Source organism: Pangasianodon hypophthalmus, chromosome 26, assembly GCF_027358585.1.
Source record: "Pangasianodon hypophthalmus isolate fPanHyp1 chromosome 26, fPanHyp1.pri, whole genome shotgun sequence".
Classification (NCBI taxonomy): domain Eukaryota; kingdom Metazoa; phylum Chordata; class Actinopteri; order Siluriformes; family Pangasiidae; genus Pangasianodon; species Pangasianodon hypophthalmus.
Window position 1 is genome coordinate 8,808,454 of NC_069735.1, and position 13,206 is coordinate 8,821,659.

General features: G+C 39.3%; 1 protein-coding gene across 2 annotated transcripts in view; it reads right to left on the reverse strand.

The window, feature by feature from the left end:
- pdcd11 (programmed cell death 11) overlaps positions 1 to 13,206 on the reverse strand; it is a 29,331-nt gene that overhangs the window by 8,661 nt on the left and 7,464 nt on the right. For both annotated transcript variants that reach the window (XM_034300038.2, XM_034300039.2), the window contains exons 10-26: positions 11,889 to 12,013; positions 11,690 to 11,750; positions 11,451 to 11,597; positions 10,864 to 11,115; positions 8,500 to 8,625; positions 8,108 to 8,302; positions 6,799 to 6,969; positions 6,367 to 6,580; positions 4,610 to 4,762; positions 4,405 to 4,517; positions 2,951 to 3,441; positions 2,794 to 2,856; positions 2,623 to 2,719; positions 2,438 to 2,527; positions 938 to 1,043; positions 402 to 579; positions 138 to 194 (exon numbers count right to left, since the gene is read on the reverse strand). In XM_034300038.2, the coding sequence (XP_034155929.2) occupies positions 138 to 194; positions 402 to 579; positions 938 to 1,043; positions 2,438 to 2,527; positions 2,623 to 2,719; positions 2,794 to 2,856; positions 2,951 to 3,441; positions 4,405 to 4,517; positions 4,610 to 4,762; positions 6,367 to 6,580; positions 6,799 to 6,969; positions 8,108 to 8,302; positions 8,500 to 8,625; positions 10,864 to 11,115; positions 11,451 to 11,597; positions 11,690 to 11,750; positions 11,889 to 12,013 (2,639 nt within the window). The remainder of the gene's footprint in view (positions 1 to 137; positions 195 to 401; positions 580 to 937; positions 1,044 to 2,437; positions 2,528 to 2,622; positions 2,720 to 2,793; positions 2,857 to 2,950; positions 3,442 to 4,404; positions 4,518 to 4,609; positions 4,763 to 6,366; positions 6,581 to 6,798; positions 6,970 to 8,107; positions 8,303 to 8,499; positions 8,626 to 10,863; positions 11,116 to 11,450; positions 11,598 to 11,689; positions 11,751 to 11,888; positions 12,014 to 13,206) is intronic.

The window sequence follows — 13,206 nt, forward strand, 5'->3', positions numbered from 1 at the left end:
AAACCCAAGTGATCAGTCAAACAGGTTATTATCTATAAGAACTCAATAACAAATAGAATAACTTTGATGATGGCGGGATGTGATTTCCACCACTGTTAAAAAAAAAAAAAAAAAAAAAAAACAATGCTGTAATGTACCTGGACAGACGCAGGGACACCTGGAACTTTCCGTCTTTTTCACCAGTAACACAGCATCTGAAGACACATGCCAGAAAGATTTGCTTATAAACCTACACACAGTGAACACCTCCTTTTTGTTTTACATTCCATACATCTGTCTTTTATTGTGTTGTCTTATCATATATTGTGGTTTTGATGTATTTCCCTTTTATTGTTTTTTTTTTTTTTTTGGTCAGTTTCTGTTGTGATACATGTTTAATCCATAAACGCAGATACTCATACCTGACCACCTGGCCTTCTTTGTACTGCTCAAACGGCGCATCCACGTACTCGTCTGTTAAATCGGTTATACACGCCAAGCCGGAATTCCCGAACGGCAGATTCAGAATCAAGCCCATCTGGGGGATGATTTTCCGCACCATGCCCATGGTAACGACCCCCTTCTCGAGAGTGTGCGTCCCTATGGAAACACAGGAAACGATGAGATCACCCGAGGGAGCCACTCACTGTGCGTCATGATCGCAGCAGGATATGTGTGTGTGTGTGTATTAAACATATGACTCAGCAAAGTAAAAGAGCACGCTGGGAAAGAGCGAACGCTGGCGCTGGCCGGCAGAACGGATTACCGTGGATCCAAAATCAATTTTAAGTCCTTCTTTTTGTAGTATCCTTTACCGCTATATCAGCTTTATCTGATACTCAAACTGCATTCTGCTATTACTGCGTGAGAGCATAAGATAATGGTTTATCTTTTTAAAAGCACATCATGTTTTATTAACACCGCTACTTCTTTAAGGGAATCTGCTTTCAAATGTTACCTGTAAGGGAAAGTTTGAGCTGCTGAGGCTTTTTGGGGTTGATGCCGACGACCTTCGCGGAGACACACTGGCCATGTTTGAAGAGCTTTTGTGGGTGATTTGCCTCCTGGGATTGAAAGCAGAAAAACACTAGGAGTCATTCTGTTTTTTAACCACAAATTAAGTCCAGACACGGTATTCCAAAAAAAAGTGTGTAAATTCAGTTCTTTTAATGCAGATTAGCATTTTGGCTTAATTCATTCAATTAAATTAAATTTCAATTTGGCTTAATTCATTCAATTAAAAAGAACTGAATTGCCTGGTTTTAACAACTCAAAATGAATAAATAAATACATAAAAATCAGCTGAACACTGACCTGGTTACTTGAGTCTTTTACAAACCTATGCTATGTCATGCACAATATTTTTTTTTAACTGCATGGAAACCAAACTGAAACTAAGAAGAGAACAAATATGCCAAGCAATCTATTAAAAGTTCAAACTCAAACACCCACATCAGTTTCAATAACTGAGGCAGTCACAGACATAGTATACTTTACACACACTGCTTAATCAAATACTGTAAGTACTTAATCAAATACTGACATACATAAAAGAAGCATCTATGTAATAATGCATGTATTTAACTAATCAGTAAAGAATCACAGTTCTAACAGCTACAGGTCAAGAGCTTCAGTTAACGTTCACCTCGAACATCAGACTGGGGACAAAATCTGATCTCAGAGACTTTGACTCTGGCATTGTTGATGGTGCCAGAAGGGCTGGTTTGAGTATTTCAGAAACTGCTGATCTCCTGGAATTTTTACACACAGCAGTCTCTAGATTTTACACAGAATAAAGAAAAACCATCTGATGAGCAGCAGATCTGTGGGCGGAAATGCTGTGTTGATGAGAGAGGTCAGAGGAGAAAGGCCAGACTGGCTTGAGCTGACAAGAAGGCTATGGTAACTCAAATAACCACTCTTTACAACCGTGATGAGCAGAAAAGCAGCTCAACACGTCAAACCTTGAGGTGGATAGACAACAGCAGCAGAAGACCACATCGGGTTCCACGCCTGTCAGCCAAGAATCTGAATCTGAGGCTACAGTGGGCACAGACTCACCAAAACTGGACAGGTGAAGACTGAAAAAACATCTTTTTTTAATCATCAACTGCCCAACATAACTACTTTGCATGTTTTGTGGAAATAATTTTTATTTGTAGTGTTTCCCATGAATTGAAAAATGTCTGTATTAAGTTTGTGGATTAAACCACAGCATTTAAAAGGGAGATCCCAACCAGCACTACGTACACTATGTTCATTCTTCACATAATATTAACTGGCCTTTACTTGCATAGCTGAACATCCTGTTTCTCTGGAAACTGTGTACTATGCGTAATTCTACTTTTATTACTACAGTTAAATGTCCTTTGTCCAGCATCAGCAACTGAACTAGCAGTAAATGTGAGCTGTAGCTTGTAATCAACAGTCCCAATCTAGTAAAAACTGGTTTACTCACTCTAGGTTTATTGATCATAGCCAGCAGCTCCACGGATCCAAAGACGTTCGGAGACACAGCAACCACAAGACACTTTGGCTGTGGAAGGTACTGTACGAAAAAGTGAATGTAACAATTTAAAAAAAAAGTGCCATGATGCTGCCTTTTGCTTAAAACTGGCATGTTTACGTAAATACACTCCTTACTTTAGATACATAGCACACGATCTCCTGTCCAGGTTTATAGCTCTCCAGTTTTGGCTTGTTCTCCAGTGAGGCGACAGTCACATCGTCATTGAGTTTACTGAAAGAAAGGTGTGTTAATGTAGTGAAATTGGTAAACAAACCTTGTTCCTGAGATAATTGTGGTTCATGTACCTGGGGAGAAGTGTGAGCTCAGGCAGAGAGAAGACAAAGTTGGGATGTGTGATAGAGAGAAACCTGTGGAGCAAAACAAGCATTAAAGTAATCAAAATTTCAAAATCAAATCTTCTTGTAGTGATGCATTAAAAAAAAAAAAAAAAAAAGAACTTACCTGTGGCTGTGGATCTCACGAGCGCCGATGACCCTTCCGTTAACTTCAGTGCCGACCTTCAGGGACGACGTGGGGAATCCTCCTACTTTGGGCGATTCGTGTACCTGAGAAACGTGCACGCTTCCCGTGCCTCCATCCGGCAAAGTCACGAGTACACACAGAGGTTTGACGGTTTTAATCTTCGCCGTCACAAAGTCCCCAATCTTATATTTGTGTTCTTCTCCTCTGTTCTGAGACGTGCTGCTTTTTTTTTTAGGTGAGAGCTGATATTCTACGAGAGATCGCCCACCCAGATGTTCACTGCTTGGCTCAGTTACGGTCACAGTTATATCACGACCCACGGACAGCTTTTCTGATTTGAAGCGGAACATTTCGTTTAGGTGAGTGGTTGAGGAAATCACAGTCAGGTGACCGGTGTCGCCCAATGAGATTACGGCAAAGTCTTTGTCCATGTACTGGATTGTTGCGGTGTGCTGGGAGTCTTTATTTAACTGTAGAAATGAAAAAGGAATACAATTTTAAAACTGTATATAGTATATAGTGTATATGTCTTAATGAATTTAGAGCTAGAAGAAAAATCAACACTAAAAAGAAATCCTGCCTGTGATCTACCTGGAATTAAAATCTACCTGGTCTAATACCCCATGACATGACCGACTCCTATTTTGCCTGAGCTCATGCCTGAGCCTGTCTGAACTCAAACACCTTAACTAATACCCCAGGGTGTGTACTTCACTGAGAAAATAACAGCAAAGGCTCTGCCTCCACTATTTCTTGCTTTCTTGTTTCTATACTATTAACACAGAATATTACATTCAATTAAAATTAGATTAAAATGAGACTCTTCCACCAGACTTTATAAATCCCAAAATCTGTATATGTATTTATCTGGCAGAGGCATTTATTCAAATTGAGTTATGAGTGAGACAAAATACAAAGCAATCATATACCTTTTAAAGATGCTGTATGTAAGTTTTAATGGTATTTGCAGACCTGTAACAATCATCTACATTAAAAGCTACCTTAGAAAAACCATGATCTGCAAAACTGCCATACAATGGATCTCAATGGATCTCTAGTTTTTTTGTTTTTCATTTCAAGCCTCTGTTTACAATTTTCTGGGCCAGAAATTTGCACCGCCCCAGGCTAAACAGAGCTGTTCAGTTGCACACTAATTCTTAAAAACAAAGGTTCAAGGCATATGTAGTTTCAACAGAGGGAATGAGAACAAAGAAAGGCTGGGCAATGTTTTCATCAACGCAGCAGACGCCTCTAAGAATGACACACTGCTGCTTTAAGAGTATCAACAGTGATAAAAGTGCTGCACAACAACTACATACAAGCTAGCCCTAGTATTCAGGTGTGCTACCAACACCAGTCACAAAATCTACTTAGAATTAAATCAGTTTTTTAACTGATTAACAAGACCAACATCTGTGACTGTTTCTACTCACCGTTTTTTTCTTCACCGTGAGCTTTGGCAAGAGGGACACATGCACCTCAGAGGTCAAAAAGTCAACATGAAGCACCACAGCAGTCACCTGATTGCCTGGAGTTGTGTTCACATCTATAACAGTCCAACATCCACACCCGAATTGTTAGTGAAATGTTTCATGCCTCAATGAACGCATGCAGGGTGTAGTATCTTGATGGACTGACCTGTTACGTGGTACTTGGAGGCCAGCACTGTGGCATGGCTGAGCTGATCCGAGGTCAGGAGGACCGAGCCGTCCTCTCTAGTCATGTCGACCGTCATCTTCAGTTTATCCCCAAGTGACACAGAGGAGAGCTGCTGCAGCAAGTCCGAGTCAGCTGGAGGGAGAAGGAGAGAGATAAAATAACAATAAAAGACAATTCAAGGCAAAGCTTTTGAGAAAAGAGAGACATACAAATACTACATATTCAACTAAAATATGCTTGGAAGACCTTTTTTGAATACCTATACTGAATATTAAATTGATTACGAAAGGTTATTAAACAATAGAAAAACAGCACAGAAGAATTTACATATACGTAAAACATAAGCAACAATTGTTTAGTGCTCTTAACTTGCTATTGAGAGTCTAAATTATGAAACTGTACCCACATTTTGGATCATTTGTCTAAAGAAAACGTGCCCATGATTTAAAGCATAACCTGAACAAGCAATTTACAACTCAGTGTAAAGTCTATAAAAAAAAAAGGCTTGACAGTCACAATTTGATTCGGTATGTTGACGTATTTCTTTTTGAAACAGGAAGTCAGAGAGACAGCATTTTGAAGTGTGTGACTTATTTACACAACAGCCAATAGCGTTCGAGATATGCCACAACACCTCCTAATCAAAACAAACTTGACAGTGGTTCAGCTAGCTAAATACGAAGAGCAGCAAAAAGTTTAGCTGCTTTGAGTCTTTTTACAGCTGTGGAGGATTTCTCACTGCTGACTACACCCACGCCTATCCACTTTAAGAAGAACGATATCCGACATGATAAGATTTTAATATTTTTGAATTACAGTTTCATTTGTATAGCACTTTTAACAAAGCCCATTATCACAAAGCAGCTTTACAGAAATATATAAATTCAGGATATAAATTTTAAACTTATAAATTTATCCCTAATGATCAAGCCATAGGCGATGGTGGCAAGGAAAAACTCCCTGAGAAGTCATGAGGAAGAAACTAGAGGAACCGAGACTCAAAAGGGAACACATCCTCATCTGGGTGACAATGGATAGTGTGATTATAAATCATTCCCTTCTATAAATGTATAATATAAGGTCAAAAGTGCAATTGTGTAAACAGGAAATTCATCATAGATTTCACATGAAGTCTATTTTGTTGACGTTATATATTTTTTCCTGAAAGTGACCAAGTATAAAATTAATTCGAGAATATCGCCAAAAAAAGTTTTTGTTATACTATCATACAAGACAGTTATATCTTGCTCTGAAAAACCAACTTTGATTTGAGTTACACTTTTAGTATCAGGTCTACTCTCAGCTCTTTATATAGATTCTTAAGTAAAGATTTCTCAGGCTTTGGGGTGTGCTACAGAGACATGCTGAGATATTGCCATCATATCCCATGACCTTATCATGAAAGGACTTTATTTTACTGCGTATTTGCTTTTCCTTTCATATGGATCTATCCATAATAAAGACTGAATATACACTTACTTACACTTGGGTTCTGCATGAAATAGTGGGCATATTTTCAAGAAATGAAAGCACAGGTTAACCAAAACATGAGCACAATTTTATTAATTCAAAAAGAACTGAACTAACCTATTTTGGAGTTATCATGATTGGCAAATCCTGCATATATCATCTTATAGAACATAGCTAGAGGGTGGGATCTGACAATACATACTACCTGAACATTATCTATTGCTGTATTATTCATCTACATTCACATTCATTCACTTATCTCTTACCTTTCGAGCTCATTGCGTCGTAGAAGGCTATTCTTTCGCGCTGACCCTGGATCAGTCTGGCCTGGGTGTCACTCTCTGCCCAGCTCACCTCTGACACCTTCAGGCTGATCAAGAACCGGCGCTTCTCCTCATCCAAGTTAGTCACCTTGGCCAGCACTGTCTGTCCTACCTCAAACACTCCTGCGGTATCTGTGATGAACTTATCACTCATGGCCTATAAGGCAGATTAAAATAATACATCACTGATAACTAAAATAGGCAAAACTCTATGCTCTATGCTTATATTTTTATTGTGTGGGTTCTGGTATTTGTCCATGTGTTGATTTATTGGTAATAGTGAATTATGTATCAGCTTTCAACTATAACTGATGGAATAATAGCAATGCTTCAATGGCAACAAAATAAATATAATTATTTATTGTGGTGACTCACGGCTTTGGGTGCAAGGCCAAACAGTCCGTGAGGGAAGTCGACAAAGACGCCGTAGGACATGATGCTCTTCACCCAGCCCACCATCACCATCCCCACCTGCAGCTCCGAGAAAGACGAAACTAAGTTTTCTGCCTCTAGAGCTGCAATCAGCGAGGGCTTCTTACTGAGAATCTGTGTGGTTTGGTTAAGAAACAAAGGATTATGGGAAAAGTTCTCCCTCTTTCTCTTCTGTTGGAATGAAATACATCTAACCACTGTATTTACCTTTACCAGTTTATCTTAGGAAAAACTAAGCTAAATGGTGGTCATGTGACATGAGCTGTGTCAGGCAATGGATAACAATGGCAAGAGTGTGTGTTTCAGGGGTTTCTAGCGAGGGGGAAAGAAAAGCTTGGATGGATGGATGGATCGATAAATAGACATTTAGCAGGACACAGGCACATTCATGTTCAATGAAAATGAAACACACACTCTTCAGACACCAGAAAGAAGCATAAGGATAAGCATAAATGATCTCAAACTGAAAGACACTCTCTAGAATCAAATGATACTGAATCATCAAAAAATGAGAAGTAAGGCGGTTTCGATATGCCAGCAAAATATAAATCTGTCGAGTGGATTTTGTGTCAGAAATTTGATTCCACTGAATTACGCATTGCTACAGATTCATTTTTAGGAATCACACAGAAAGTCTAGATCCTCATCTCAATGTTGCACAAATTTTATGAGAAACATGCAAATGGTAAAGAATATGCCAAAATAGCACCCAGTCAGTAAACTGAGCTTTTTATAGATATGAATTTATCCACCCTTGCACTGTCTCACCTCCAGTATACAGATTTTTTTCTCCTTTCAAAAGTTACTTAGGTTTGGAATTTCCCTTCAACCCACAAAAACAGGTGAACAAATTGGGCGGATCCCAAATAGAAGGCCTTGATGCCTCGCTGTTTATAAGCCAGGTGTCTTATAAGGCAATGGTTTGATACGTATAAAAAGGGTAAAGAAATGGTTTCCCAACAACAGTCACTACCCCTGAAAAGTCTGTTAAGTGAAATAAGGTATTATTGGGGAAATTACAAATAACTCCATAACCTGCTCCATGGCTCCTTGGTGTTTTCTATCATTATTTTCAGACTGGCGGATGCATGGGATTATGGGATATACGTACATGATGCTTTCGAAAATTAATCAGATGAAGAAGTTTCGGACACACCCGCTATTCATCCAATAACACTTTGACAAAACATCATGTCAGTCATAATTACATTCTTGTAGCCAAAGCCCCATTAACATCTCTACTGAAGGATACAATGTTTTGCTTGTTTCTGCTCAGACACACAACATTGGAGATGGTGTCTCCCTCCTGTAGCCCCGCCCACAGCAGAGGGCCGTTGGTCATGTGGTCAGAGAGGTGCACTGTGGGAAGCAGAGCAGGCATCTCTTCTGGGAGAATAGACACTTCAAGGCCAGTCTGGCATTTCTTGCGTACAATCACTTCCACTTTCTGAAGATGTTAAAAAAAATATATAATAATTAGTGTCAGAACCGAACAAAATTACACCAATTACACCAAGTATTTGACATCTATAGACATTTAATGACATTTTACTAAACATGGACCAGGTTTAACTGTGTAAAATTCATAAGGACTAGTAAGCTCTTCCTCAATAAAAACAAAAAGAATGTTCAATGATACTTGACCTTTCCGATTTCAAAGTCGAACTTGACACTTTGGACCTTCTCAATGTCATTTTGAGTCACTGCTTTAAAGGACAGGAGCAGTTTCTCATTTTCAGCATCACACTTAAGCACTTTGGCTTTCACCACCTGTTCAATAATACAAAAAAGACCAAATTAAACAAAAAAAATGGCTGTAGGTCAGAGAGAAATTAATATTATACAGGTAAATTGGCCAAAATGATAGAAACCGACCATGTCAAAACAATCTTCCTTTATTGACTTCCTCTCATGACTTGCAGGTTTGTCACAATACCACGATTTTGAGTTTGATACCAACAAGTGTCATATTCTTCCTATCAATACTTCAGATTAAGATTTCTTCATTTTTATGAACACAAAGCTCTTCATACTTGAAATAGAATAACTAATTAACTAAGGGCATCTTATCATTAGTCCATTTACCAAGTCTGAATCAGAGAGAAATATTTTTGATACTTTTGCTATTTGGTTTCACAGTGCACACAATTAAACAAACCAAAAAGCAAAACACTGAGTCCATTACACAGTAACTACTCTAAATAATTTTGTGTATCACATCTAGTGTTTATTTTCTGTTTGGATGGCTGGATCTATGGATCAGTGGATCTATAACTAAAATGTTTATAGATCCATACTCTATGACTCCAAACCACACAGTTAAGAAGCTGTGGTACGGGTGGTAGAGACATTTGAAATGTGTGCATGCACCGTTAACAGCATTATTTCATAAACTGGGGTCGCAGTGGTCTGATGGGGTCGCAGTGGTCTGTTGGGGTCGCAGTGGTCTGATGGGGTCGCAGTGGTCTGATGGGGTCTGCTGGGGTTTGTTGGGATATTAGTGTTCTGCTGGGGTCACAGTGCTCTGTTGGGATTTGTTGGGGTATTAGTGTTCTGCTGGGGTCACAGTGTTCTGCTGGGGTCACAGTGCTCTGTTGGAATTTGTTGGGGTATTAGTGTTCTGCTGTGGTTTGTTGGGATATTAGTGTTCTGCTGGGGTCACAGTGTTCTGCTGGGGTTTGTTGGGGTATTAGTGTTCTGCTGGGGTCACAGTGTTCTGCTGGGGTTTGTTGGGATATTAGTGTTCTGCTGGGGTCACAGTGTTCTGCTGGGGTCACAGTGTTCTGCTGTGGTTTGTTGGGGTATTAGTGTTCTGCTGGGGTTTGTTGGGGTATTAGTGTTCTGCTGGGGTTTGTTGGGGTATTAGTGTTCTGCTGGCGTCACAGTGGTCTGTGTGTTTAACATAATTTTGTTTTGAACACCAATATTTTATCATGCTGCTTTGAAATTACGGCACATAAAAATTAAACAATTAATTTGTAATTTTGCAATCATTACATTACTAGCTTGCTTATGGCCAAAAGTATGTGGACACCTGACCATCACACCTGCATCACACACTTGCTGGACATCCTATTCCAGAAACCATGGGCATTAATATGGAGTCCCCAAACCCATTCATCCATCAGACTACCAGATAGTGAAGCGTGATTCATCATTCCAGAGAACACAATTCCACTGCTCCAGAGTCCAGTGGCGGCATGCTTTACACCACTCTGGCCACACTTGGCACTGCGCCTAGTGATCTTAGGTTAGTGTGCAGCTGCTCGACCATGAAAACCCGTTTCATGAAGCTCCTGACGCACAGTTCTCGTGCTGATGTTGCTTCCAGAGGCAGTTTGGTACTCTATAGTAAGTGATGCAACAGAGGATAGGCAGAGGATCAGCGGCCCCATTCTGTGAGTTTGTGTGGTCTACCGAATCATGGATAAGCTGTTGTTGGACCTAGACACTTACATTTCACAATAATCGTACTTATAGTTACCTGGGGCTGATCCAGCAGGACAGTAATTTCACAAACTGACTTATGGCAAAGGTGGCATCCTATGACAGTGCCATATACAAATTCATTGAGATCTTCAGTACATCCCATTCTACTGCCAATGTTAGCCAATCTCCGCAGACAATGTGCATGATTTATGCACCTGTTAGCAATGGCTGTGGCTGAAACACATGAACTCAATAAGGGGTGTCCACACACTTTTGCCCATATACTTTGCTTATTATTATATATTAGCTCAGAAGGTATTGCTCTGGAAGTCAGATCTGGCTGTAACTAGAGGCTCCTGGCACTCCTGTGACCGCCTAGAACTTAAACCCTGGTACACTTGAACCCTTAGCCTGCCCTAGGCTAATCTAACAAAACTTACCTGTTTAACGGGAGCCTGGGATTCCCAGATTCTTGTATGAAGATGATCAGATAACGTTATCAGCACAGCTTAGCCCAAAACTATGTCAGATCTATGTTTAGTGGGGGAAAAAACGGCCCAATAAAAGCAGTTTTCTAACCTGTCCCAAGTAAAAAAGACTCTGTGGGTTGTTGGAGGGCTCTGAGGTCAGCTCAGACGTCGGCACCAGGCCCTTAACATCACCGTAGAATCTTACGATGCAGCCAAAATCTTTGATGCAGACAATGAAACCATGAGAGACAAGACCCACACGGGCGTCCGTGTACGACAGGAAAAGAGGGAGTGATGTCTCCATTAGAGCCTTTTTCCTGGTCAGAGTGATCTTCTTATTTTGGTAGTCCACTGATAAAACCTGGAGACAAACCATACATGTATATGGTGGATTTTCATTTGATGCTTACACGTTTTTCATTTCCAAGAAATCAGCAAAAGAAAAGTCAAATTAATACGTTACTCAAAGTCATGCTAAACTCTGATCATAAACATGTTTACAGTTAGATGCTTTGTGGGAATTAATTTCAGTAAGCAGAAGGTTAGAGTATAAAACTTATCAATTTAGTGGTTTTGCCATTTTTTTTGTATCCATTTATTATTAATTTTAGATTCTGTGGAGCAGATTCTGTGATTACAGAAAAGACACCATATTAGAACAAGAGCATTAATATAAACCTATCGAGAGTAACTCACTTTACATTTAACCCTCATGCCTTCCTTGTACTTTTTTTCAGGGTTGGTGAGGATGATGTCAGCCAGGTGAATTCTGGGAACGAGGCCTTTAATATGGTCTGAGATTTTGACATGCATGCCGTACTTCTCCAGGCTCTGCACCGTGCCCTGGAACCACAAACGCACATGTAAGAACAAGCACTTCTTCCATTTACAATGGAGAGAAAGAGATAACGTGCAGCAAGTTTAGGTTTCCTCACCTCAACTATCTGCCCTGGTTTAATATCTTGATAGCTGAAGAAGGGCACTTCGATGATTGCCCTTTAAGACAAGGAAAGGGTTGAAAATTTAAAAATATAAGCTTTAACCGGTCATTTATGGAACACCGAGTTCCCATTGTGTACTCTTTCATTACACACACACACAAACACACACACTGACATGGACACACACACTCACTTGCGCAGTGTGGCCACGTGGATCTGCTCAATTGGGCTGTAGTCTGTTATTCTCAATGTATGTTCAGGCTGAGCAAGGAGTCGGTTTGGGTTAAACTCCCCATTGGATTCTTTCAAATGGCTTCTCTGCGAGCAGACAAATATCAAACAGTTAGTTTTTGAGATGAAAATATCTACGCATCACAGAAATGTGAAAAGAAAATAAAGCAGATTAGCATTCTGTGATATTTCTTTGGCACCTAAAAAATAAACAAAGCAAAAACGCAAACATTCACTCACTACCTATGAGGCATGTGCAAATAGTCAATACATTTAACAAATATTATCATGACAAAATACTATTGGGCAGCATCTTAACTTTAGGGTAGCAAAGGGTGATCTGAAACACTAGCTAGCATGTTACCAAAGCTAGCTAAATTTTACCACAGGAACAACTTGAGGCAATCTCCAAAACATAAACATGACTGTTATCTTAGATTTGTAGACTTTAGCTTTACATTTGTAATTAGCTTACATTTGCAGACATTAGCTTATATTTGTACATATTAGCTTAGGTTTCTACACATTAGCTTATTTTTCTACACATTAGCGTACATTTCTACACATTAGCTTACATTTTTAGTACACATTAGCTTACATTTCTACTACACATTAGCTTACGTTTCTACTACACGTTAGTGTGCATTTTTACACAATAGCGTGCATTTATACACATTAGCTTACGTTTCTACACATTAGCTTACGTTTCTACACATTAGCTTACGTTTCTACACATTAGCGTGCATTTATACACATTAGCACACATTTATACATGTATTATTTCTGGCATGCTTTGGAAACTCTTTTGTGATCATTTTTTGTCTTTTGTCACACTAAAACATTCAAAATCTGCAAAAATGAATTTTAAATTAATAAAATTCATATATTCCTTCATGTCATTACCTATCACTGAGCATAGATCTTGTTTTCGATTTGTTGGTCTTTTTATGTATGCTGTATAGACCTGTTTAACTCCAAAAACGTTTGAGAACCCTTACATAGTGAACCAGAAAGTACAGCAAACAAAAAAATGACGAAAGTCTTGTTTTACTATAGCAGTGAGAACAGACACTGAATGCGATAAAAAAAGAATCTCACAAGGTCTTTTTCATATCTGTCCAATTCACTGACACTTTATTGTTATAAATATTATAAAGTGTTATAAACATTGCACCTGTCTAACTTCAGGTCTTGTCTGATGAACTGTTCCGGTTTACTTCTGTGCTAGTTCTGCTTTGAGTCAAGGCTATTTGGGTCTAGTGGATATACTTCTCTGCTCC